We start from the raw sequence: 26,836 nt of genomic DNA, 5'->3' as shown, positions 1-26,836 counted from the left end.
AGCAGGGCAGCGTCTGAAGTTCTTAGCCCGACAGGTTCAAGGCTAGGCGGGACTCATAGCGACGCTTACTGGCAAACACTGACCGCCGGCAACTTCACGACCAGTATCGCCAAGACGTCCAGGCTCTTTCGTGATTGGCAAATGTCATTGGACGGCCTGAAGAAGCTTGACGATCCGAACATAGAAAAGCTGGACGACCAGGCAGCGGGTTGGCTGTATATGATGCGCAGACCGGAGGAAGAAGACCTGAAAGATTTGCTGGAGCAGTCGGCATTCGCCCCGCTCATTGAACATGCATATCATCGCAAGTTTGCGCGGACTTCGAAAGGATACTACTGCCTTGCGCCAAGCGGCGCGCGGGAAGGAGATCTGGTTGCGCTGCTGGAGGGTGGTGATGTGCCCTTCATTATTCGCGAATATGGAGAGCAGTGGTTGATTGTGGGCGAATGCTACGTGCATGGTATTATGAATGGTGAAGCGTATGATGCCGCTCGGTGTCGCGGGTTCCGTTTCCGCTAGGCAGATGTGGCCTCTTTAGGCAGATGCTGCTCTTTTGCTCTGGTAGTGTAACGATATGATTGGTAGAGCTTGGAGAGGGGGAGCATTAGGTACGCTTGTGCCAGAGCAGATTGTATTCAGCTCTGCAGCGAATATGCGCTTCTACTTCAGCGGGTCTATTACTCGACAGTCGCACGCTCCTCGAGTAACATCCACGTCTGCTCTTGCTCAGCAGACTCGCCGGGGGTAACGCGTCCTTTCCTGGCCCTCCACCTAATAACACATCTCCCAAGAAGCGAGAAGGCTGGCTGGTAGCTATGCTGCCATCGTGACAGTTTGATGTGGTAGGTTGACTCCTCAACCGCTTCAGTCTCACGGCCAACATACATTGTACCAAGATGCTCGCCTAATCGTGACGCGGCAACTCGATAGTAGGCGCCATCTTCTGCGCGTATCACGATTGTACATTTCACAGAGCGTCCTGCGTCAGCTTGTAGCTGCTGTGTGTATCCACAATTCAGAGGGAGGACGTAGACGCCAACGGAAGGGACAAAAGTGGCATCTGACCTGATTTCTAATCCCTTGTTGGTCATAGAGTATGGCGCACGCTTGCCGTCGAGAAGTCGCACACCGTGTGAGTTGCTGAAGAAGCTGACGTGGGGTGCGAGGATTCCAGCCCTGTAACCAGATGGAGGAGAAACGTATCGCCACGCGAATATGGACTCATCGTCACTTTGTCGGATGATCTCCTGTTGGAGCCGCAAGAACGCTTTGTCTCCTTCCCCGTACAACAGCGGCATGTTCACGCCCACTAGACCCAGCAAGCAATATGCCGTGTCTTCGGTTCGTGTGGTCTCGCGCTTGGCGGCCCAACTGAGTCTCTGAGCGATACATTTCGTGTGAAGCATGAACTGGTACTCAATACAGTCTTTCGGGATCGATGTGATGTCACTCAGTGCAGGCAGAAGGTGTTTGTCACTCTTCTGACCGATGATGCGCCAGTCAGATGTACAAAACGTAACAATCCGAGGAGCAAGCAATTCTTGCAATGTCCAGCCACGGCGGAACCAAGCGCTTCGTTCGAGTCGCGATACCATCTCGTCCTGGTTTGAGGTGAAGTGTACGTCGACCAGGAAAGCAAAGCATTCTGAGGCACTGGAGTACCAGTCCCACATACTGTTGATCGCCTCAGAGAGCTCTGCACTGCTTCTCTTGTCGATGCAGCAAGTGTCGATCCAGATGTACTTGTGCTTGCGGCTTCGAGCCAATTTGCAAGACTGAAAGATCTTATCATATCGAGCATCTTCGCGATCTGACTTTGAACAGTAGTCGTCGTAGGAGACTTCGTCCCCGATCCATCGGTGAGAGAGGATGGCGTATGCTGGTATGGCAGTGAATTCTTCGAAGTTGAGGGTGTGAGTGTTGAGAAGCCGCATCTTGTCTTGACAGGACCAGGGAGAGATGTGTGGCTACGGAACTTCGAAGTGGCAGCTCTGCCTTATTTATAGCTCTCATTGCATCTGGAGCTAATAGCCAATTGTGGCACTATGCATATCGTCTGCATGCTTCCACGTGATCGGGCTGGTCAGAGCACACCTTCTGCCCAAGTCGATATAGATTCCTTGAACTTCTCCAGCGGCACCTCCCCCCTCTCAGCGATATGCGTCGCGCTCTCCCTCGTCTTGTAGTTCTGATAGAACCCAGCCAGCATAGTGAAGTCTTCCTTGATCTTTCTTCCATGAACGTCATTGACGCTCTTACCAGAACCGAGAGTCATGTCAACGCCATGGAGAACTGGTAAAGTACGAGGTCGGCCATAGTAATATGACCAAAGACTCCCCTCCTCAGAAGAACCATATCGCGACCCTGCAAGTAGCATTCCGGGGTATCCAATGCTCTGCATTCCCAGCGAAGCATCTCCTTCGCAGCAGCTGGTAGTGTCATGGTATCGGCTTCAGCTCCAGATAGTGGTATGGGTTTCCAGCCAACCATTAGATCGTCAGCGAGACCCCAGCAGATGGCAGGCAATGTGCGAACGAACATGCCCTAAGATTTGGAAATCTATTCCAGCTACAAGACTCACATTCCGAGACTTCCTCCTTTAAGGGCAGGACGTTACAGGATCGCGCCACTTGTTTTATTCACCTCTTTGCTTTCTGCAAGCATTCACGTGCACCACATACCACATACCGTACGCAGCGATCCACCCGGCCCGACCCCCGCCGGCCCGACAGCAGATTCAGCCAGAATGCTAAGCTCAAGTACTCAGCCCTGCGTGGCCTCAGCTTCTACGCTATACCGCAAGCGGACGCGAAGCACCTGCGCCTTGGCAGCCTGGGCTTGTTCCTATTGGGCAACGAAGCGAGCTTGCGTCAGCGGTTCTGATGGGCTGAGATTACCAGAATGCCAGATACATGTATGTACTTCGTTCGCGCTTGCAAACACTTGCATCAAAGCTACCCGACTCAAATCATCCAAAGTCTGATAGCTGGTCAGTCGCTTCTCTAGCAGTCACGGCAGTCAAGGCAGACATCGACAATCCCATCTAGTATGGCAGGCACTGCGCCAAGCCCGGACAAGGTTGCACCAGAGCACAAGGATCTGGAAAGCTCGGCTATCAACAGTACAGTCCTGGGCATAGTTTTTACAACCCCTGTATTTACGCTAACCCCTTCCGGCTATCCATGTCCATCTCAGAAGGTGTTGCTACCTTCAATCTCATTATCCACACACTCACACACGCGCTATCTATCGCCACCATGCCGAAGGGACGCGTCTTTACCGAATTCGAGAAGGGCGAGATGTGGTCTCTTCACAAACACGCCCACTGGCCGCTACAGCAGATTGCAGACGCCCTTCACACTAACAAAGGCTCTGTCTCTTCAGTAATCTCACGGCTTGAAAGAGTGCCACCTTCCACACCGAAGAAGAGAGGCCCACCACCTGTAATCAACACCTCCAAGCGTCAGCGACTTGTCCATTGAGCCACTACTGATGCCAACAGCCGCCGCCTGCGATACGAACAGATTGCCGCGATAGAGGGCATCTTCAGCGACGTCCGGACAGTAAGAGCTGCGTTTGAGAAGGAAGGCTTCTCACGATATGTCGCAACACGTAAGCCGTTATTGACTGAGAAACACAAGGAGGCACGGCTTCGATGGGCAAGGGCTCATATTAAATGGACAGTGGAACAGTGGGCTCAGGTCCTTTGGACAGATGAAGCTTCATTCAGGTGTGGAATATTCGGACAGGTCTATGTGACACGCAGGGCAGATGAGGCTTATTACGAACACTGTCTTACAGCACGCTTCCGCAAGTTCTTAGCCTATATGATATAGGGCTGTATCTCTGCAGATGGACCTATGGAAGTCCATATATTTGAGAAAGGCTCTGTCGACGGTGAGGTGTATCGTAGCCAGATTGTCCCTCTTATCCACACGGCAATTGAGAAGCAGCGAGTGTCAACAGGCTCGCAGGACTGCATTGTTATGCAAGACGACGCCTCAATCCACAAGGCGAAGGCAACGGTGAGTCTATTTAAGGAGAAGGGCCTACACCTTATGGAATGGCCAGCCAATTCACCAGATCTCAACCCTATTGAGAATCTATGGGCTCTTCTTAAGCATAGGGTAGGTGCTCATTTTCCTACAACACGAGATGAGGTAATAGCTGCTATCAAGATTGAATGGGCCAAGCTCACACCTGAGGACATACAACGTATATGCAAGAGTATGCGAGAACGCTGCGAGGCAGTAATAGCCAACAATGGAGGACACACCAGGTGGTGAGCTACGCCAAGCAGTGGATACATCCCTCCTAATGAGGAAAGGTGGAAGAACAGGGGTTGTAAAAACTATGCCCAGGACTGTACACGCATGTCACGACTGTTCACCAGGCTGGCCGTTAAGACGATAGGCCGACTCTACAAATCAGATGGCCTTTGTACACCGATCTCCAGGCATAAACTGGTCAAGACCGGGTGGAGAGTTCGCTTGACGGAAGCGGCCACGATGAAGTTCATCGCTGAACACACGTCTATACCGGTACCTCGAGTCTACTGTTCATTCAAACACCACGATCGAGCTTTCATCCTTATGGAAAGAGTCGACGGTGAAGAGCTTCCTAGAGCATGGGGTAAACTCTCCGGAGAAGCACGCCACAAGGTGTTAGCCCAGTTGAAAGCCATGATCCAAGAATTGAGGACATTGAAACCACCGCCGGGAACCGGAGTAGAGAGCTACACAGGTGGGAGTCTCTACGACTCCCGTATAAGTCACGGCCCACGTTTTGGGCCGTTCAGGTGTATGCAGGACTTCCATCTCTGGCTTCGAGAAGGACTGCGGCCATCCGAGTTTCCAAGCCGGCCGAAAGACGACGAATGGCATGATATCGAGAAGATGGTAGCGATGCAAGACGGGCCATGGTCTCCACCTGTGTTCACCCACGGCGACCTAAACCCATTCAACATTCTTGTCCGCGACGACAAAGTGGTCGCTATCATAGACTGGGAATTTGCGGGGTGGTACCCGAATTACTGGGAGTATACATCTGCTTGGTATGGCAATATCACGAGGACGGGCTGGCAGGATGAATTTGTGAGAATGGCACGATCCTCGACGTTGAGACTCTTGTAGTCAGTCCACGCCGAGTTAAGCGGGACGAAAGCGTTGAAGCCAAGAGAGGAGGGATCTGGGATAGTGTCGAGGATGGCGTAAAGAGTATGGTCAAGTGTGTTTTCTACCTCTAGTCAGTATGCTGCACAAGAGTATCCAACTACACCAGAATATTCACGCGCCGGTAGTACAGCGTACACTATCTGCCACGACTTGGTGCACGCTTGGTAGGTCAGCTTAGTGACTTCCGGAGAAGACCATCGAATCCAGTCATGGTGCTCTTCATATGCTGAACGCCGTATCATTAAGATAATGCTGACTGTCGAGGAGCGAGCACATGCTGTGACCGAAATCCCCTGCCTGTACGTCACAATATCACAAAAAGCTTTACCAGCATCTCCAGCACTCGAAGCAGATCAGTTAAGAGCAAGCCAAAACATGAGGACCACCTCGGTGCAAAACAATCAGCACTGCATCAATGAAGCAGATGCTCAAGATCGATCAGCACGACTCATCTTCCACTGTGTCGGTCTCTGGATCCTGCTGTCTTGACGTACAACTTCTACGCCGGCCATTGAGACAATGCTGAGTGTCGAGAATGATGCGGGTTCTGCTGATATATCTATCTACCTTCAAGCTTTCCGGCATGTGATCACAACCTCCAGCGTCAAGCGTAGAGCAGACTGCAAGGCAAAAAAGTATAAACAATCACCATTACCCCAGCGACGGACATCTCTGCACCAGACATCATCAGGCCACTTCCTGACCTGAACAGACCCCAGTAGATAGATGTCAAAGACGCAATCGCGCCGTACCATTGCGCCAATGCTGATTGTCGAGGGTAGCCGAACATTCATAGTATATATACCTTCTCAACGACTGAACTGATACTGGTAGAGGACTCTTACGACTCAGCGCTCCCTGCTTCCCGCGCATGGTTCCATCTACGTCGCAGTCGTGAACATCCTGTCTCCTTCGTCGCCACAATAACTCAGTGAACACCTCACTCCCACATTCACAACCCTCTTCATCAGCCCCAACCTTATCACCCCTTTCCCCCTTCTCCCTTCAGCATCCCTCCCTTCTCTTCCAAACCACACCAAGCCTCAACGCCACGAACGTAACATCGAAAATGTGCTACACCCTGCAAACAAACCACAGCTGCGGCCACAATCAACCCAAGTCCAACCCCGTGTCCCGCTTCGTCCAAGAACACCATCCTCCCTGCCAACAACCAGGCGTCCGTCAACATTTCGTGGCGACAGTTTGTGCTGAATGTTTCATGAGAGAGAGTATGGATAAGGATCCATGGGCGAGATGTGTTGGGAGGAAATGATAATCACTTCTGTAAGAGAAGCGAGTTGAGGAAAGGTATACGAGATTGGGGTATCGATACTCTATTCTGTACATGCATTAACACTTTCTGGAGCGAGCAACGTTATCATCATCATTAACATCAGCATAATCAGGCCACGCTTGCTATGCTCAGCGTCTCCGCCGCCGGAAAGCAGTAGGATCATCATCACTCTCATCATCCACCATAATCGGCGGCGGAGCCCTACTACTCGCAGCCGTACTCCTCTGCGTAGCCTGCCTCTTGGCCGGCGGCGCCGAATCCGTCAACTTAGCCTGCGCGGCAGGTCTCTTGCCCGAAGCTGCCGTCTTCCTCTGACTCGGCGTCGCCCTTGTCGTCTGGGTGGTATCATCATCAAATACATCATCCGCAACCTCATTGGCAGCATCGATCTCTCGACTGCGCTCCACTCTCCGTCGGAAAGCGTGCTGATCGTCTTCGAGTGGCTCGCCTTCGTCATTCGTCAAGGCCTGCCTAGGAGCCGGGATTCCTGATTGAGATTGCGAGGGCCGGGATGCTGATGCGGCGGATCTCTGGGTCTGTGATTGAGACTTGGATTGAGATTTCTTCGAGCGACGCAGGTCCTCCGTATCAAGCCAGTACTCATCGCCGAGGCCGTGGCCTTTGTTGGGGACTGGCTCGAGCGAGATGATGACGCGCTGAGTCTCTGCGCGCCCTTGTGTCTCTGCATTTGCGCGGTTCTTGTTCTTGTTTGATTGGAACTTTTTGTAATTGGGTCGATCTTTCCACTCCGGATTCGTCACTGTCGTGGGCTGTGGTCGTGGACGGAGGGGAACGTCGAAAAGCTCGACTGGCGCCTCGTAATTCTTAAGTTCCTCGGTTAGGTCGGCATTCCGCATCTCCTCGATAGCTTCATCGTCTTTCTGGCGGGCCTCGTCCTCTGCTTTGCGGCGAGCTTCGACCTTTGCTTTGATGGCAACATCGGAGATCTTGGTTTTGGCGCCTCTCTTGACAGGCTTCTCATCCTTGATCTCAACCTCTGGCTCGGGTGTAGGCGTCGCTTTCTTAGGAGCGGCATCTCCCTTCTTCAAGGCTTCGGTCTTGCGTCGCTTCGCAGCAGCTATACCAGGTAGAAGGCGATCCAGAAATTGCTGCTCACTTTCTGCATCCTGCGCAGTCTCATCCGGCGCTGGGCGCTTTCTGGTGCTACGCTGAGTGCCAACCTGCGATGGCTCGTCGACATCCATACTTTGCAGACTCGGGGCTTGACTTGTGCCAGGTTCATGTTCCTCATCTTCATCTGCCTTGATGATCTGGCTCGGATCAAAATCGTCGTCAAAGTTGAACTTTGGCTGTGTAATGATCTTTCGCCTGCGTCGAATTGCTGGCTGTTCTGAAGCAGTTTCTTCAGGCTCCTTTTCCGTGGTGGGGACCTTTTGTGTAGAGCGAGTGCCTCGGCGCGTCTCAGCAGACGGGGAGCTGCGCGCACTGGCCTCCTGTGATCGAGTGGGTGCGAGGCGCCGCGTATTGGAGGATGCAGTATCTTGGTCGTCAGCCATGCTCAGTTGTGTTGCCCTTCCGTGTGGCTTTCGGAAGTTGCTGCAATCCTTGGTCAGAATGGCGTCCAAGAGTTCACTCTGCTCAATAGAGCGCTGATCAAGTGCTTCGTAGAAGCCTTCTATCACCTCCTTGAAAGGACCTTCTCGACTGTCTCCCATAATGCGAACAACGACGATGCCGCCAGGCCCTGGTTCTCGACTAAGCACGAAGTTTCGATGATTCTTCTTGCCAGCCAATTCTTTGCAGTAGTTCACAAGGTCTTCTGTCGTTGTCTCATCTTCTTTGAACTCAAACAGTAATGCTTTGCCGCCGCCACCCGTGATCACAGGCATCAGCGAGTCGAATTGCGACTGTGACAGGAACACGAAGGTGTAAGGTGAAAAGACTTCCGCGCGCGTCTCGTCTGGCTTCAGATATCCGTTCGGCCTCGAAACAGGCTCCCCGCCTGTGGGCACGATGTAGTCTTTCTCTTTCGGCCAGTTCGCATCGATGTCTTCTTCCAGCAGACTCGGTCCGGGGCTGCCATTCTCGTCGTGTCCTTGTGGCTTGACTGTCTCCGCTAGGGCACTCACGAAGGAGTCTGTGATGAGCCATCTCGCCTGCACAAGCGCCTGCAATCCTGCAGCAGTATTCCGCTTCTTCGCCACAACATGTGTCGTCTCATTCGTCAAGTACTCAGTAGACAGCTTGACATCGGCACTCTCCAGCTTCTTCTTCTCATCAGCCAGCGCTGTGCCCTTGCTCTTCGCGATTTTGCCAATGTTCGTGAAGCTGAGCACGACCGGCTTCCATTCCAGGTGTAGCAGGAAGGAAGCTTGGCCCAGCTTAATCGTGTATTGATTGCCATCCAGTGCTCTTTCCGAGCCATCGCCCTTCTTCTCGTTCAAGATCTGACCATTGATCACGGTTCCTGCCTTCGAGCTGTCGGTTGCAGTGATTGCAGCTTTCTCGTAGATGCTTGTACTGGAACCAGGCTTGACATCCGCGACGGTAAGGAAGAGGTGTTTGCGCGACACTGATCCTTCATCTGGCACGTATCGCACGCGCACGCCGTCGATCTTGCCGGAGAAGCGGCCGAAGAGATATGACGTTCCTGGTCGCAGCCATATTCGCTTACCGTCGAGGAGGCTGTTGTCGGCGGAGAGGATCCACATGGTCGCGCATTGTAAGAGGTGAAGGGGAGAAGTGAAAGTGGAAGATGGGAAGTGGGAAATGGAAGATGCATGTATGTCAGCTAGCTCCATGGAAACGACGCGATATCACGTGCTCGTCACGTGACTACAAAAAGTTGACGAGGTGAATACGCTCCTTCTTCATCGATCCCACACCAAAAGAACGGAAGGTATTTAATCTTGAATATCATGCCGTACCCGACGGATCAGCATTGGCTCAACGGTAGGACGCACTACCCAAGCTACATCCCAGCTTTGCAGTGTAGTATCATCACATGGTCGCCTATTTGCCATCATGAGAGCCTTAATTTGACCTCGTTGAGCGCGAAGTCATTGAGCCAGTAGCTATTGAAGCAGTGCTGAACGTTTGACTTCATCGTCATCCTCGTTCCGTTTAGCTCCTTGGCATCTCATGATCACATGCGAAGCAGCTAAACTATACTTCTTCGGGAAGATCTTCGGACAATCGACATCGCTCCAATCTTCAAGCGGTCATCAAGAGAATCCTATCGACCAAGGCATTTTACCATGCTGGATTCGAACAACTGGAGGCCAAACACAGGGCCTCGGGGGTCGGACTCCTCATCGAACACCATCGAGGCGATGCCGATTGTTTTGCCTCCCTTTCGTCCTTGGACAAGTCTCTTATCATGATTACCTGCTCGCACAAGGTTTCCGCTACTGTACCAAAAGACCGCGAAGACGTATATATGGCACCAGGACTCATCTACACTCGACAATCATCAGTGTCTCAATAGTACGGCGTCCGGCAAGCTAGCAAGCCCAAGTTCGAATTCCAAGTCTTGCGTAATGTCGAACGGTACAGCTCGTTATACTAGCCCGTGCTTATCGACATGAAGTCGGATCAACCATCGAGGCAAAGCTGGTTGTTTCGCCAGCTTGAAGCCCTTATCCACATCTTTATATTAGATCTGTGCTGTCACATGCTCTGTTCATGGTTCTATGCCCAACTATTGAGTTGCATCCGAGACTTGATACTATCAGACAATTAGCATTGGCTCAATAGCAGGGCGCCAGACTCCCAAGTCTGCATCCGAGCAAGATCGCTACCACAACACCGCTCGAGACTAATGGCAGCCTGTACTCAAAGGTCGGTGCTGAGTGTTGATCAAGTCTTTGAGCCCACGCCGATTGTTTCATCATCGTGTCAAACTTCTTGACGTCCCGATGCTGGAAACGATACCGTCACACGGTGAATGCAGAAACCAAGCAAGGGACACATCTCGGCCAGCTTGACCGTTCTCGACAATCACCATTGCCCAACGGGAGCGCTTCTGCGGTCGCCAGACCGGATGATGCATCGATGAACAGAATCCACCTTTGGGGCCATGTGTGTTCGTAGGTCTGAGTTTCAATCGCCGAACCCATGTCGATCGTTTTACCTCTTCGGTATTTCCTCGATCCGCTTCAAGGCGGTGTATAGACCTGCACCTCGTCACCCTACACTCATCACCACGCGCTCGTCACTAGCCCCGACCAGCTGTCATTCTCCCAATTAGGATGTGCCGAAGATCGTTGGGACAGTCTTGATCGCTTCGATGCCCTTTCTTTTTACTACGCCAGATGCACTTCATTCTAGAGTGAGATGGTCGAGTCCGTAGCCGGGTAGGGAGATTTTCAGTCGGATAGGTTCTATACGAAGCCGAGGCTAGTCATTTCTCGTAAGACAATGCAGAGGCGCTTCCTTCGACAATCAGCCTCATCTTCCCGCTCCGAAGCCGTTCGCTTCCAAAACCCGGACGGCAAGAAAAGAAAATGTCACGCTCCGGTGGTATCGAACGTTCCTAGCTTTCCGCATTCAAGATCGAGGCAATGCCGGTCATTTTGATCCTCCGCCTCTCTTTATCAGATGCCACGCCTCCTCCTCCTCCTCCTCCTCCTCCTCCCTCAGCCCATTTCTCAGCTACACCGCAAGCTCCTCAAATACACTAGATATGCACACCGCCTAGATCTTGCTGCCTTTCGACAACCAGCATTTGTTTCAATTGCACGGCGTAAGTCGCTAACCACCCCTGGTGTGGGACTGGATGCCGTGTAGACAGACCGTTGTAGTCTTAACTCTATCAACTCTTTGAGGCTCGTTAAGACAGTGCTGATTGGTTTGCCATTTTTACTTTTGCTTCGCCAGACGATTGTCATCGTACTCAGCATGCCACCTGCATCTCTGATCATCACATGCCGCTAGTACCCACCAAATGTGGGACGCGAGAAGCTGGAGCGTGGTGGACCTACTGCAGTCGCAGCAGAAGCCGTCGGCAGGCCTGGCAATGGCGGTAGGGTGAGATGGTCCGGCGTCTGACGACTCAAGGACCAGAATGGTACGGTGCTCTGAGAGCTACACAGATTGAAGGCGGCAGTCATCGTGCCGGAAATAAATAAGCTCGATTGAGTCGTAAAGCCATTCAGCAATATCAGATCCCCATCACCCTATCCCCGGCATCGTTGTCTCCCTCGTCGCCATCCACACCCCCTCCCTCTCCCTAAACTGATGCACACTAACACCCCTCCTCCTCATCCCCTTACTCAGCCAGAACTGCCAGGACTTTGCTCCACATACCTAGCATCTCGATGAACGTTGAATGGTATATCCACAACCGTAATGTGAAACTCCGGCCACTCCTCCGTCATGGTCTTGGAAGCGTGGACGTGCTCCTATTTCTGGTCGCTCTGTGCTTGCCGGAGGAGAAGAACATGTGAAAGTCATCTGCGACGCTGGGCCTTGGTGCGGTAGGTGGGCTGAAGTTGCTCGTGTTGATGGCGTCAATGTAGGCGGTGAGGATGATTTCGCATTGCCGTGCGATCTCGGCGTCTTTGGACATGTCTCGAAAGGTTTGCTTGACGCTGGCTGATGTTCATACTCAGTATGATGGTTGGCTGTGTCGGAGGCTGAGGTGCAAAAGATCGGCTTCAGGCAAGAGGTCCGAGAATGTCGTGCAGGCGGTACGTGTAGGCATCCTTTAGCATTCGGGATTACGAGCGATTCTAGCCAGTGAGGCTCCGCCAAGTCGTAGGAAATTGGGAAGTTAGGCGCTCATATATCCCAACCCAGCACGTCAACCTTCCTCCTAACCCTTCGCGGTGCAGCGTGAGGTTTCGCAAACGCACCACCAGGCCGGATGTTCAGCCAGTTCTGACAGAACTCCCTCAAGGCATCACTGGAAGTACTGCTCATCACCGTTTCCTCCACTCGGTCATCAAGCGCCGATCTGCTGCGCGTGTCAGCCGCTGTTAAGTCCTGCATTTGCAACACATCGTGCGCCTCATCTTGCGCACCGTCTATTTCCGTTATTGGCCGAGCTTTTCCACGCCGTTTGGCTTTGCTTCTTGGTGCGGATGCGGGATGTTCGCTGGTACCGTCGAGCTGGGTCGGAGTCGCATTGCTGGGACCGGATTGAAGTCCTTGCCTCTGGGCAGAGGACGATGGCTGGGCCGGTCTGGTTGACTCAACAGGCAGTGCCTGCTCTTTGTTGGTCACGGCTGGCGCTGGCACAGCAAGCATATTGACACGACGAAATCTCGCCGTCGCTAATGCTTCGCGAGACGAGCGGAACACAATCTGAGCGGCTCGAGTAATCTTGTCCAGGTCGGTCGCCGGGTCTTCGGGGTGTTGTTCCTTGTACAGATCGAAGATGGACTTGACAGTCTTATTACCGTAATTCACTCGCTCGAAGTTGTCTTCGATCCTAGATTCGTATCAGCGAAAATGAGGTTATCTCTGACCATAAGCGGTGACACGTACCAAGTCTCGCGACGACCACTGCGGCCGAAGTGGTCCCTTCGCGCAAGACAATGTAGCTCGTCGGGGTGTGGTGGCTGCGAAGCAGCATGAGACGCAGTTGGGTCAGACGGCATCGCTAGACGAGTGCCACCGCGTGGGGTTGGCGAGGCTTGCTGAGCGCCTCGCGAGCGACTTGTCTCAGCAGACAAAGCTGTGCGACCCTGATCGGACAATGCGGGTGAAGGAGACTGTGCAATCGTGACCGGTCCGGTGACGGAGCGTCCAGTCGTATGCACTGTCGGCGAGCTTCCCTGAGGGTGTCGCGGTAATGCGGCCGCATCATCAGAGCCCTGCCTTCGTAATGGCGTTGCAAGCGGGCTTGCTTGCACGGCTGGAGGTTTCCTGCCTACCATAGTGGGATTGCGAAACGAAGATCGGGGAGGAGATTGCTGTGCAGCGGTCATATCCAGCGTCTCGTTGCCGGTAGCATCGCCTCCATTCACCCGAGACTGTGCGGAGGATTCGGCCTTGCGACGCTTCTTGTCCTGAAGATCAGCCAACCGTAGCCGCGTCTGTGCGAGTTCCTGTTGCAATCGAGCGTCTCGTCCTTCTAACAGCTCCACCAGCTCGAATCTTTTCGCTGATGAGGAATACGGGATATCATGCGCGATGAGAAGTCGTCGTAGCTGCGGCTCTGATAAAGTGTAGGGGTCAATGTCAGACTTGAGTGAGACCTGGCTACCCGCGCTGCGCTCTGTGCGCATCGTGCTGATAGGTGAGTTGGATGGTCTCGGGCGCTGTGGCCTCACAGCAGGTTGTTGTGGCACAGAAAAGCCTTCCTGCGCGACAACATCGCTTAGTCGTCGCACTTCGGGGTATGGCGAGCTATGGACAGAGCCCTGTGAAGCTTGAGGCGACATGCGAACTTGCTGAGGCGGAATTTGAGATTGCGGCAGCGCTGCTTGTGAAGCTCCTTGCCGGGTCGACGCACCAATTGACGAGTTTGGAGGCAATGATCGCTGCGACGCCATTCCGAGACTTGCTGATGGCGAAACAACATCGTTCATGGCAGCTCGACTAGGTACCGACACTGGTGGACGTGGTGGAAGAGCATGTCTTGTGGGCGGCTGCATCGACGGGCCTGAAGGCCTACTTGGTGACTTCCTGACGGGCAGAGCTCGTGGTACTGCAACCTCAAGATCATCCTGTTGCGTGCCTTGTATCACGTTGTCATTTTCCCACGAGCTGTCAGGCGGCAACTCTGGGCGACGAGGTGGAGAACTCGGGGGCCAATCCTCCGAGCTGAACTCTCCATCGTCTGAATCATTCGATACATCTGAAGTGTTGACTGACGATCGTGCATCGTCGTCATCCATCGGCACATCAGTGGGCAAGCCTGGGCTTTGGAGGTTTCGAGCGTCGCTTTCCTGCGTAGCTCCTGGCTTGCGAGGCGAGGGCGTTGCAGTCTTGTTCCATTTCGTCAAAAGCTCAATCGGAACGTTCGGCTGAGGGAAGCGATATCCGGGCTGTGAGGGTATCCAGCACGACTTGTCATCTAATAGCTTCTGTTGGTTGGCTGGTACCTTTCGTCTTCCATACGGGATTCGTGACTGTCCACTCGAGCCTGACGACTTGACGCTAGTGACCTGTGGCGGAGGTTGAGCTGAGGGAGGACTTCGATTCGAGGCGGCAGGTACGATAGCTTGGGCTTGCTGCGATCGTGTCCTTTCTTCTGGCTCCGGATCAGAGTCTGAGAGTACTTCGATGGGTCGATCGCTGACTTTGGCAGGCGTCTCCGCAACTACACCAGAGCTTTTGTGCTGACGCATCGGGCTTTGCCTCGGCCGGGACTCCGGTGGAGATGCCTCACGCGCGCGCTTTTGGCCGATGATGGGCTGAAGTGAAGGTGGCGGTACAGCTTCTGGAGCCTTCTGCGGCGCGAGAAGACCCATCAGCACACTATTAGTGTTTGTGAGGGCAGATGTTGCTTTGCTAGCCAGCGAATCAGATGCAGCTTGTATTGGCCTGTGAAGGTTGAGTCCCTGTGCGACTTGGAAGCCCTCCGTGTTCAGGCTCGGTCCCACCGCTCGCTGTCTGCTGGCCGGATACTGACTCTGTATGCCGGAAGGTAGGTATTGCGACTGCGTGCTCGGTACAAGCGTTGAAATGCGGCCATCGGACCTGTCGACAGTCGTCTGCTCCTCCTTGATGGGTGGACATCGTAACTTCGTGATATCCTCTAAGAGAAGTCGTACATCTTCATCTTGCTCGATGGGCTTTGGCTCGCCTTGAAGCTTGCGTAAATGATGTTCGTATTCAGCTCCCTCAACAGATAGTTGCACAAAGTCGTCGGCAGGTCCGAATATTGTGCTGATGATGGTGAAGTTGGTGAGCTGGAAGACATCGCCAGTCACCTCGGAGCTGAAGGTCTCCTCGGTTTCTGTTTCCAGCAGTGTCACGACATCTTTTGCGAGTTGTGCCTTGATCTTGGTCACGCCATCAGACAGGATCACTTTGACAGGCTCTACTGCAGCCAAGACCTGTTCTCGGGTTCAGCAGCTTCTTACTGTCGAGGTTCGTGGGTGCCGGACGGACCTCAATGAGCTGCACAAGACACTGTTCCTGCCCAGATACTCTGCTTCTGAAGTTGCTCCCATCATCCTCAAATCTCGACTCTGGATCCGGCTTGATACCGGTGATAGTTTCTTGTTTCCACGTGGTCACTGCCGCGAGCTCATGCCACACGCAGTCTGCAACCCACGGGTTAAGTGATTTCTTGCCCATGATGCCAGTCTCGTTGATGTGTCAATAGCATCTCTAGGTGGCGGTCGAGTCCGCGTGGTATGCTCGCAAACAGCAAGTGCAGCTGGTATCGCTGGCATGAAGAAATGGTGGCATGTATGTTTGGAGGAGGCACATCGAAGATGGCATGTATCTCGAGTCCGTGAAATTGGAGACGCGACGTGCATTTTGGTTGATGAGTCAGCACATCGTCCCTCACCACACGGATTCAGTCTGCTACTTCCACTCGTGAAGGCCATGTCATTGCTACCCGCGCGAAGCTCATGGCACAGCTCGGTGTCGCTTGCTCGCTTGCTTGCTCACCTGATGTTGGGTGCACTGCGCGACGAGTCCAAGACCGGATCCATACAGCAGCAGCACATTTACCTAGCTGGCATATGCTCCACCTTCCACGGCAGCTCCGACATGTTCGCATTACTGCCCACTGCACGCGCCGGAAATGATGGCTCCTGAACCACATGCATCCTCCAGCCCAGCGCAGTCCTCGGGCAACTTGATCCCCTTCCTTGGCAACAGATCGCGCAGAGCATCTCTCGCCTCCATCACATCGCGAAATGGAGCGGCGGTGGACAAAGACATACTCGCCCAAGCGCTGGACGACATTCACACATGCGCCTCGAAGAGCCATAAGTTGACCTCCTTCCACGACTTCGATGGCGAGAACAGCCGAGGCCCGAAAGAGCTTGTGAGTAGTGGCGTCGGCAGACTGTACAACCGCTTCATGCAGAGTGTGAGTGGAGGAGCGGCACCAACTGCGAAAGATGCCCAGGGCAGACCCAAGAGCAGCGAGTCGAGGGATTCTTTGGAGACCTCAAGACACTCGCTAGAGTCTACCCCGTTTCACTCCAATACATCGCCAAGTGCATCCCGTAGCGCCCTCGCTGTACCAGTCACGAAGCCGACACCAGACGCTGCTTCGGTGGCTACGCTGAGCGTGCCTGCCTCGCCGGTCGTCAACAGCTTCTCGGGCGCCGAAGCCCAAGCAGAAGGCAAGAACAAAGCACCCAAACTGCACACAGCAGATGGACAGCCCATCCCTTCGCTCGGCCCGGACGTGGCACAGAAGAGGCCCTCGAATGATCAAGTCACTGCGAAGCACGCGAAAGTCGCGTCGGATGCTCCAACCAAGGAAGATCTCGACAAAGCGCGAAGTGCATGGGTAGACGGAGACCGCAGTGAGACAGCCACAGATGCCCTGGCCCGAGTCTTGTCGCACCACGAAGTCTCCATCCTCGACCAGCCAAAGCCATCGTCGAGGCCCGTCCGCGCCCCGCAGCTCGAGATCGATACCGCCATCGATGACTCGGACTATGCCGAAGGCCCGGAAGATTCTCTGCGCGTGCCGCAATCATCAAAGACCGCTGCTAGCACCCGCCCAAATGGCCCAGAGGACGGCAAGAGCGCCCAGCAGCTTGAGCCACAACGGCCGCCAATGGTAAGAGTCGGTCCGTCGCATTTGCCCGGGTTTCAAGCTTCAAGGGCCTCGTCTACCACCAACAGTGGCGACGCCGTATCACTCTCGAGCTCAAGGACGGCGTCTCGAAGGCCAACGCTGGACCCGTCTCCCAACTGGAACTCGGCCTTGCAGAGAAGCAGATCAAGCCTCAAGCCGTTACCAGGGAGGACATCGACGAAGGGTGTGGCTGACCACTACAAAAGGCGCGTGCTCAGCCAAGAGTTTTGGATGAAGGATGCGAACGCCAAAGTGTGCTTTAATTGTGGCCAAAGCTTTTCAACCTTCCGGCGCAAACATCACTGCCGCACCTGTGGACAGATCTTTGATGATAGATGTACGACTCTTGTGAATGGTCGGCAGTTTGGACAGCCCAACGCCGTCCGTCTGTGCAAGCCTTGCGAGGGCATCATTCTTGGCGACAGTGACGATGATTCTACAGTGTTCTCGGAAGATGGCGATGACTACATGAGAAGTCCACTCAACCAAACACTGGACGAGACCGATGAAGACCTTTCGAAGCACATTGATGGTCCTGGCTTTAGTAGAACAGACACCGAGGTCACAACTCCCTCCATTGGGATACCAGTCTCGCGCAGAAATCGTGAAGCAAAGAGTCGGAATGCCGTGATCGAATTCGACATGAAACCTCACCCTGCTCTCGCCCGTCCCAGTTCCTCTCACTCGCTTATTTCCCTGAGCCGGCGCCCAAGATCTTCCAGCCATCGGCGTCGTCACTCTCGACACCAACCGGGCCGCGGTATGCGCTCGAGCTTAGACGAGCGTGGTCCATTCCACTGCGACGGCGATCCCGATAAGAAGTCATCTCTGCCAACCTTTCACAACGATAACATTATCGATCCGGACCTGGCTGCGTTCCTATCTGACGAAGGTTCAGACGACGACGATCAGCCAAACATCATGTCTGTCGTTGAAGGTCACGGTGCTTCGCCTGGCGATCGAGAAAAGCTAGGCTTCAGCAGCCTCTTCACTTCCGCTTTGCGGAAAGGGCGTTCCAAGACTGGTGACAAAGGGACAGCGGCTTCGAGCACGCGTGCGTACAAAGAAGATGAGGTCTCTGGATTGGCATCTCGGCACCTGCCAAGAAGGTTGACCAGGAACCGGAACCTGAGTAATGGCTCTATACAGTACGATCGGCCATCGACTCGTCGAAGCAAGAGCAATCTGCTACTGAACACTATCGAGTCGGCATCATTCGATCAGATCCCTGCATCACCAGTCGCCGTGCCAGAACAGTCCCACGCAAAGGTAGTGTGTAGCTCGGCACTGTACGCGGTGCACAGCAAAGCACGAGATGACATCGAGCTCTATCCTGCCAGCTACGAACATGTCAAGAAGTTGCTTGGACAGCAGCTTCGAGACGCAAAGATCGCGAACCCTGCAACTTGGCAGAAAGCCTTGATGCCCGTTCTGATGCAATGTACTGATGATGTGGAGCCTGATGTCCAGCGAGGCGATGATATGGACATTCGACACTACATCAAACTCAAGAAGATACCAGGTGGCAGACCTGGCGACACTAGCTATGTCTCGGGTGTGGTGTTCAGCAAGAACGTTGCCCTGAAGACAATGTCACGCTCCATCAGTAACCCAAGGATCTGCATTGTCACGTTCTCGATTGAGTATGCGAGACATGAGGCGCATTTTATGAGTCTTGAGCCGGTGATTGCGCAAGAGCAGGAGTACCTTGAGAACCTGGTCAGCCGTATCGCTGCTTTGCGGCCCACTGTGCTTCTCGTGCAGAAGCATGTTTCCGGTTCGGCTTTGCGATTACTCGAAAAGGCTGGCATCACAGTCGCTTACAATATCAAAGAGTCCGTGTTAGCAGCTGTTGCGCGGATGACGGAAACCACATTGATCAAGTCCATCGATAAGCTCGGCATCGATCCATCGCATCTGGGCTTCTGCGAGAGCTTCGATGTCAAGACCTATCTGTCCGACGGCTTGCGCAAGACCTATATCTACCTTTCTGGCTGCGAGCCCGACCTTGGCTGCACCATTGTGCTTCGTGGAGCTGATACCAGGACTCTTCGGTCCATCAAGCGGATCGCAGAGTTCATGTGCTATGTGGCTTACAATCTTAAACTAGAGAACTATCTCATGCGGGATGAGTTCGTTTCGATTCCCCACACGGCCGCAGGTCAGATGTACGCACACGGCGACCCTGCCACCGGTGAGAGAGATCCTCGCACTGTCACGCTCGAAGAGACCCAAAAGTCCATACGCGAGACACTTGGCCATGATATGTCTGACATCAACTTCAAGTATGCAGCAGTGGAGAAGGACTTTCGGAACAGGATTCTCTCTGCATCGCCGTTCGTGGTCTTCATGCTGCCGCATATCCTCACACAACTTCGTGATCTCGAGCAGAGACTTGCTACTTACAAATTGCTACGAGATGAGTACGCCGCGGCAGACAAAGAGGGTGATGAAGAAGAAGATTCGGAGGCCGGGATTATTGAGAACTTCAAGCTTGTCGAGCCTGCCATGGTCAACGCTCCACCTTCCAAGGATTTACCCAAGGCAGTTCGTGAGTACTTACACGCTGTGCACGAAGACCAGTTCGAGAAAGCTCAGCATACATACGAGACTCAGGAAAGACAGTGGGAGTCTTTCGTGGGAGGTAAGATGAACCCATTCGATCCATTCTCCCATCAAAAGATCATGGTGCTGTATTCGACAGTCTCCAGTGTCACTTCAGCGCCGTGCACGGGTCCGGAACTTCTTGGCATCGGGTTCTATGCTGGATACAATCGAGTAGAGAGCAACCACGACGAGGATATGCCATTTGGTCAATACATCGAAGACCTTTGCGCTGGCGCCAAAGATGCTTGTAGAGATTGTAACAAGAAGATGTACGATCACCACCGCCAGTATGTCCACGGCTACGGACAGCTTTCTGTGTCTATCAACCGGCAGACGGCCAAGTTGCGTGGCTATGCCAACACGATACTTATGTGGTCCACCTGCAGGATCTGCCGGCATGAAACAACCGTGACACCAATGTCGGACCACACCTGGAAGTACTCTTTCGCGAAGTACTTGGAATTGAGCTTCTGGAGTAGTCCACTCCATCCTCGCGGCGGTGGCTGCAAGCACGACATTCATCGAGACTTCCTGCGCTGCTTCGGCTATCAGGACAAGGTCGTCAGGTTTCAGTATGACGCGATCGATATCTATGATGTTGTGGTACCGCGCGGTAGAGTCACGTGGAAGGTCGAAGCTGATCTGGCAGTCAAGAATGAGCAGTACAGGCATTTCGAACGACGCATGGAAGCTTTCACAGACTCGTTGCGCAATCGGCTCAATATGATCACCATTGATGGCGCGATCGACGACGGCTTGGTGGCGGAGGCTCGTGAAGCTCTGCAAGAGCTGAAGCAGAAAGCGGAAGATGATCGCGAGGAGCTGGTGGCCAAGCTGCAGCGAAAGTATGCCACTTCGAGATACTTCGAGTTGATTCCACTCAATCGTGCCCTTCGCTTCATGGATGAGAAGGCTATTGAGTGGGATGACGAGTTTGCGAAGTTCGAGGACAAGTACTTCCCATCCGAGACCGACATCCGCAAGATTGTCGGACGGCAGATCAAGGAAATGTTCAACGAGATGCAGCACCCATCGGCAGCCGGTAGCATTGCTGGCGATGTTAGTGACACAGAAGATGGCAATGAAAAAGCCCCAAGTCGGAAACCTGGTATGCCATCGAGGCGTCCTACGGTGGATGAGATTTTGCCAGAGAAGGCGCACGATGTGTTGTCTTCGGCTGTTGAGGATCATAAGGCTGAGAATGATGATACAGATACTTTGAGGCCTGTCAAGAGTGCTGAGGAGGATGGAGCGCTGGGGAGTGAGCTTATCCGTGTGACTACGCCGAGGAGGGAGCTGGAGGAAGCGGTTGATCGAGAGGATGTGAAGCATCTTGATCTTGCTGTGCCGTCACGATCACCTGGTGACACGACCACGGAGGAGGTTCCAGGTACTGAAGACGTGGGGTCGCCAGAGAGTGCCGTGTCTGCTATGTCCAACTCGGCCAACGATGAGCCGTTTGCGATTCAGCCGAAGCCGCTGAGCTCTGGTCTCCTGGAGCGCATAGAACAGATCAGGAGTTCCCGTGCCGCGGCCGGGGAGCAAGCTGAAATGGTGGAGTCGAGGATACCACGACTGGCGGATCTCAAGAAAAGGGATGCGAGTCCACGGCCTGTGCCACCTCCACTACTACGAGCACAGTCGCAGCCTGGTCATCCTGGGCATGTTGCACGTCTGTCAGACCACAGCATTGATGCTGTAGCAGTGATGTATGCCGGCAACACGCAAGCAGTGGATCGCCCGCACGTCGATTACGTGGCTACTGAGCGGATGGGCGTCAGCCGCCTTGCGAACAGAGTCAGCAAGGTAGCACCGTCGCTCATCCCCAGGTCAATACCTGCCAAGAGTGACGAGAGCACAGTCTCATCGACTGTGTCAGCGCTGGCCAAGCACTTTGAGCAATTGTCTCGTGAGTTTGAAAAAAAACGCCAAGAGGACAGAAGACAGCGTGCGACCAGGAGTCGACAAGCACGAGCTAACCCGTTAGCGAGCAGTCGGCCTGTGGTCGAGGTCTACCAGAACGCGACGGATGCTGTGGGCGAGAGGATTTCGTCGCAGGCGCATAGAGAACTGGAGAATGATCGCCTGGCCAGGCAGCAGATGGACGAGTTTGTGACTGATGCTCAACCGGAAGACAATCCGTTGTCCGATACTGATGGCAAGTCTGTGGAGTCGGCCAAGTCTGTTCCAGATAACAGCTCTCAGGGCCCGGCGTTGACGATCGATACTGATGCCGACGATGAGCAGACCGATTCGGAGCAAGCGACAACAGCGCGGTCGAGGGATGTCTCGGATCCTACTTCGTCTATCACCTCGCCTACGACCACGGCGCCGGATCTTTCTGAACTTGTTCCTGAGCTTACGATCCCGGAGCATCGGAAGAATGTGTGGTTCAAGTACCTCACCGAGTTCTGGTCCAAGCGTTCCGCTTCCGGCTGGGGAAACCTGGAGTACCCACTGCATTCCAACGAGCATGTATTCGAGGACTCGGACATCATCGTTCGCGAAGATGAGCCTTCATCCGTCATCGCATTGTCTCTTGCATGTGCAGACTACAACGCGAAGTTGAAGGAGTTCCGCAACCACCCAAGCAAAGCCCCTCTGGCGAAGCATGGCCACGCTCACACTCTTTCACAGAACAGCGCTCTCAACCCAGCAGAAGAGCGCACGGAAGAAATTGAGGCGTCCTTGCTTAGTGATACGGGCACGCATCTCAAGTACTCCTTCAACCACGGTCCTGTCAAAGCTCACTGCAAGATCTTCTACGCCGAGTCGTTTGATGCACTTCGCCGGAAATGTGGCGTTGCGGACCGGTTCATGGAGTCCATGTCCCGCTGCCTCAAGTTCGACTCGAAAGGTGGCAAGACGAAATCTCTTTTTCTACGTACGCTGGACAGCCGCTTCATCATCAAGAGTTTGCAGGAAGTCGAACTGAAGGCTTTCACCAAGTTTGCTCCTGATTACTTCAACTTCATGTCCTACACCCTCTTCCACGGCGTGCCTAGCGTTATTGCGAAGATGTTTGGGTTGTTTCAGGTCAACCTCCGGAATCCTGCAACGGGTGTGGATTTTTCGTATTACTTGTTGGTTATGGAGAATTTGTTCTACGAACGGAATCCTAATCGGAGGTTTGATTTGAAGGGGAGTATGAGGAATCGCAAGATTGAGAGTACGGGTCAGCAGGATGAAGTGCTTCTGGATGAGAATCTCGTAGAGACAATCTTTGAGTCTCCCCTCTTTGTCCGCGAACACAGCCGCAAACTACTCCAAGCCTCCGTCTTCAACGACACCCTCTGGCTCTGCAAGCAGAACGTCATGGACTACAGCCTCATGGCCGGCTTCGACGATGCCCACAAAGAGCTCGTCGTGGGCATCATCGACTGTATAAGAACGTATACGTGGGATAAGAAGTTGGAGAGTTGGATTAAAGATCGGGGAAAGAATAAGCCGACGATTACGAGTCCGAAGGATTATAGGAATCGGTTTAGGGTTAGTATGATGCAGTATGTGCTGCAGGCGCCGAATTGTTGGTATGAGTTTTTGGTGCAGATGAAGGGGCCGAAGGTGCTGAAGGAGGGGGAGGGGACTGGGGTTGAGGAGGGGACGGGAGAGGATGGGGGGAGGGGGTAATTGGCGAAAGGAAGAAGACAATGATTGCTGAGATCTGACTCCGTTGGCGGCCCGGCCCAGTGAGGGCTATGGGGTGTGTATGGTTGGATGACGAATCGTTATGATGCATTTTCTTGGGAAGGGGATGATGGGTTGGATCTTAGCGAGGCGTTCACGTTTATGGCGAGATGGGATGGGTGTGCGTGTACCCTTTGCAGCAAGCAAAGCATGACGCAACTGCGTTCGAAATATCTTTCGGCGTACGAACAGTGACTATGATTCACCTCCGCGTCCCGCCTTGGATCCATGTTTACGGAATGAGAACATGGCAAGACCGACCAACAGACACAACAGTCAGCACTGCCTCAACAGTCTTCCTCATCATTGTGCCAATCGCAGAGGCTAAATTCTGAACCTCAGCCAGCCAGTGGGACATGACCAAAGATCTTGGACCGGAGTTGGTAAGGACTTGTCACGCCTCAATGTCTCCACCATTGGGGCAATCCTGACTATCGAGCGTGCTAGGGCTTAGGGTGGTGTATATACATGCCTTATCCAATCGCTACTGAGGGGCTGGGATAAGGGGAGTATGTATTTGATATACTAAGCACAGCAAAGGTCAGGAATGAAGGAGCGGAATGACAAAACAAGTAGCATTGCTCGAACGATCCCACTACATTTTTAGTCTGTATAGGGACAGATACGCGGGGAGTGTGGATATGGCGACGAAGTGGATGACGATGTCGGGGATGGAGGCATGGGGATGCGATGTTCTGGAGGACTGTGTTCTGGCTTGACGACTCGACTGACGTTATCTTTGCTGGTCGCCATAAAGGGTGCTCTGCTTTCGACTTTCTCGTTTCTTGGGCGAGCTCGTGGCGTAGGTGTGGTCCAGACTTTGGGCTCAACACCCATAGCATCGTGAGCTTCAGATGCGACTACACGATTCCGATCCTGACGTGTCCGTCCACACTCGGCGCTGAAAGTGCCTTCCGAGCTGCTTCGGGATCCTCCTCATAGATCTCAGCAAATTACGGGAGTGATTCAGCCGCCCAGTCTTGGCCTGAGTCCTGCGGAAGTAAGTAGCAATCCCTCGAGCGATGTACTGCTTTGAATCCGTTGACCACGTCTCGTCATATCCGCAAGACGCGCTTGAGTTTGTGTGAATCCTGAGCCGGTACTAGGGAGACGTGAGCATTATGCCCACGATACAGCCGACCCATCTTCGCAGACTATCATCTTTAATGTGCTCGTAGACGGTGAAGATCCTGTGCGCCGTGTTGGTAGCGGGGCATGGTTACCGTGCTATCAATGCCAAAGCGTGGACGAACACCAGGTGTGATGTGAATGTCATTCTGCGCTCCATGATACGAAGACAAGAAGACCTCAAACGTCGGAAGCTCGAAGTGCCGCATGCGGGCACCTGCCTCGCCGAACAACTATCATTCACTTCATCTACGAACGGTGCTCATCTTGGCATCACGAAGACGCAGCGCCCTTTCCATGAACCCCGATTGCCCACACGACCACAGCGCTTATGTTCCTTTTGTCACCTTGCCCTACATGCTACCACTCGACGCCTAGTAGCTAGTTGACAAAAAGGCGTGCGACAACCCGCCCGCCCCAGATCGGATCCGCCAGGTCCAGGCGTTGCTGAGATGTCTGCAGATCGTCTTTGGCGTCGACAAGATCTCTCACGTTGACTCCACCTTGCCGGAAGACCGATGCCTGGTTGTAGCTTTTGACTCTCAAAAGATGGCTTGGGCCGTCCAAATCCTCGGCGACCAGAGTAATGGCACTTATGGGCGGCGCCGTGACGTACTCTTCCAGATTTGCGGCGGTCATGTCTGACAACGAATCTGGCAGCAGAATATGGACTCCGCAAATGTCCTTCACCACCTCAAATACTGGCTTGACGTGCAGTTCAGGCTCGGGCTGAAATGACACTGCCGGGCAGCCCCATAATCTGATATGAACCATCAAGATTGCGTATTCCTGCCTCTCCTGATCTTTGAACCGCTCGAGATCATCGTTCGCCCAGGCTTCCTCATCTGAGCGCTCAGGGTGCAGCACCCGACTTCTTTTGATTGCTTGGGAGCCCTCGATCATGTGGCACCACAGCTTCGACACTGGTTTGAGCTTGCGGATGTGTTGCGGCGGTACTTCGAACGAGTTAGCATTTGTAAGCCATGTCGCACAGCGTACTCACCTTGGGAGATCACGAGCTCGAGGAGTTCGCAGATGCTCAAGACCTTCTGCGTGGCGGATGTGGTTGATGCCATGGCGAATGGTGCTGCTGCGGCAAGTTGTGGAGAACGAGCTCTTCTTGAGATTTCGAATGCAGTTGGATTGATGAAGTGAGGTCTGTGGTGACGAAGGATGGAAGTGGCATGGAGGAAAGAGAGACTCGAGCTCCCCGGGCCTTCTTGTTGGGCACATGCGCTGCGAACACAGCCGGCTCGCTTAGGCACAATCCTGTCTCGCGAGTGGCGTACCTTACAGCATCTCATGTGGAAAGAGCGTTACATCTCCCGCAACCTAAGCCACCTCACATCAACCCAACCCCAACTCCCCTCCTCAACTCCCCTCCTCAACTTCCCTCCTCATACTCAACACCCTCCACCGCCCCCTTAACCACACTAAAAGAATCCTTCACCAAGCCCCGGCGGACAATGAACCTGTCGATAGTCCACACACGTAACAACATCATCCAACCTCTTCCTCACCACTCTACACGCCACCCCTTGACGCGCCTCCGCCCGCAGCCTCCAATCATCCAGCCTTCCCTCCAGCGAGATAGCGCCGCGGTAATACTCACAGCCGATAGGCCCTGTGCATGTATACGCCGGTTCGAAGTGGGCCTTGTAAAAAGGGGGCAGGAAGAGTCGAAAGTCCGGTTCCGACTGTCCAGGGGGTCGAAGAAGGCGTGCAACGATGCTGGCCAGAGTGGCGCGGATGTGGGCTGTTTTGTAGGGGCGAGGACCGAAGGGCCGGAAGCAGGGACGGGGAGGATGTCGACTTCCAAGTCCATTGGAGATAATCTGTCTCGGGATCTTGTAAGAGGTTGATTAGTTCGGCTGGGTCAGTCAGGGGCGTATAGAGTTTATACGGAGTCGCGACACGTGGTATTGTTAGTTTCGTTGCAAACAGGCAAGTTCGGTTGTGGTGACGGGGTAATCTTTTGAAGTGGCAAGAACGCTGTGTCTGTAGTCGTCCGCGCCGATGGACATTCCGTCACCTTGCCGTGTTCATGTTTGAGGTGATGTTCAGCGCTCGATGGCTGACCAAGCTCAAGCTCAAGCGAACTGAGACCTTCCACGCAATTCATGCCAGAAGCCGAGGGAACAGTCGAACGTCCGGAGGACCTAGGTATCAAACATCATCATCGTTCTTAATCGTTTCTTCTATGGGGTGGGGGTATAGACTATGTACAAAGCAAGCAAGCAAGCACAAGACTCATGAACGCTT

At 53.6% G+C, this 26,836-nt stretch overlaps 8 protein-coding genes across 8 annotated transcripts; 3 read left to right on the top strand and 5 right to left on the bottom strand.

Annotated features, from left to right (window-relative positions):
• Window positions 1–141: 141 nt before the first annotated feature.
• Window positions 142–519, top strand: CLAFUR5_02312 (uncharacterized protein; the record flags this gene model as incomplete). Its single annotated transcript, XM_047901460.1, has 1 exon — window positions 142–519. One exon carries the CDS (start codon window positions 142–144, stop codon window positions 517–519), a length of 378 nt encoding a protein of 125 aa, XP_047757366.1.
• A 158-nt stretch (window positions 520–677) lies between these two features.
• Window positions 678–1,934, bottom strand: CLAFUR5_02311 (Vegetative incompatibility protein HET-E-1; the record flags this gene model as incomplete). The annotated part of the gene is made up of 1 exon (XM_047901459.1): window positions 678–1,934. One exon carries the CDS (start codon window positions 1,932–1,934, stop codon window positions 678–680), a length of 1,257 nt encoding a protein of 418 aa, XP_047757365.1.
• Window positions 1,935–2,083: 149 nt separating this feature from the next.
• Window positions 2,084–2,377, bottom strand: CLAFUR5_02310 (uncharacterized protein; the record flags this gene model as incomplete). The annotated part of the gene is made up of 1 exon (XM_047901458.1): window positions 2,084–2,377. One exon carries the CDS (start codon window positions 2,375–2,377, stop codon window positions 2,084–2,086), a length of 294 nt encoding a protein of 97 aa, XP_047757364.1.
• Window positions 2,378–4,508: 2,131 nt separating this feature from the next.
• On the top strand, window positions 4,509–5,132 carry CLAFUR5_02309 (uncharacterized protein; the record flags this gene model as incomplete). Its single annotated transcript, XM_047901457.1, has 1 exon — window positions 4,509–5,132. One exon carries the CDS (start codon window positions 4,509–4,511, stop codon window positions 5,130–5,132), a length of 624 nt encoding a protein of 207 aa, XP_047756130.1.
• A 1,464-nt stretch (window positions 5,133–6,596) lies between these two features.
• Window positions 6,597–9,140, bottom strand: CLAFUR5_02308 (uncharacterized protein; the record flags this gene model as incomplete). Its single annotated transcript, XM_047901456.1, has 1 exon — window positions 6,597–9,140. The coding sequence occupies one exon, from the start codon at window positions 9,138–9,140 to the stop codon at window positions 6,597–6,599; it is 2,544 nt and encodes an 847-aa protein (XP_047756131.1).
• A 3,070-nt stretch (window positions 9,141–12,210) lies between these two features.
• On the bottom strand, window positions 12,211–15,681 carry CLAFUR5_02307 (uncharacterized protein; the record flags this gene model as incomplete). Its single annotated transcript, XM_047901455.1, has 3 exons — window positions 12,211–12,862; window positions 12,919–15,437; window positions 15,493–15,681. 3 exons carry the CDS (start codon window positions 15,679–15,681, stop codon window positions 12,211–12,213), a joined length of 3,360 nt encoding a protein of 1,119 aa, XP_047756136.1.
• A 460-nt stretch (window positions 15,682–16,141) lies between these two features.
• On the top strand, window positions 16,142–23,389 carry CLAFUR5_02306 (1-phosphatidylinositol 3-phosphate 5-kinase FAB1; the record flags this gene model as incomplete). The annotated part of the gene is made up of 1 exon (XM_047901454.1): window positions 16,142–23,389. The coding sequence occupies one exon, from the start codon at window positions 16,142–16,144 to the stop codon at window positions 23,387–23,389; it is 7,248 nt and encodes a 2,415-aa protein (XP_047756137.1).
• A 1,566-nt stretch (window positions 23,390–24,955) lies between these two features.
• CLAFUR5_02305 (uncharacterized protein) lies at window positions 24,956–25,878 on the bottom strand (the record flags this gene model as incomplete). The annotated part of the gene is made up of 2 exons (XM_047901453.1): window positions 24,956–25,530; window positions 25,578–25,878. 2 exons carry the CDS (start codon window positions 25,876–25,878, stop codon window positions 24,956–24,958), a joined length of 876 nt encoding a protein of 291 aa, XP_047756138.1.
• Between the last annotated feature and the right edge of the window lie 958 nt (window positions 25,879–26,836).

The sequence above is a fragment of the Fulvia fulva genome, chromosome 1 (assembly GCF_020509005.1).
Source record: "Fulvia fulva chromosome 1, complete sequence".
Taxonomy (NCBI): domain Eukaryota; kingdom Fungi; phylum Ascomycota; class Dothideomycetes; order Mycosphaerellales; family Mycosphaerellaceae; genus Fulvia; species Fulvia fulva.
This window is presented reverse-complemented; position numbering and strand designations above follow the sequence as displayed.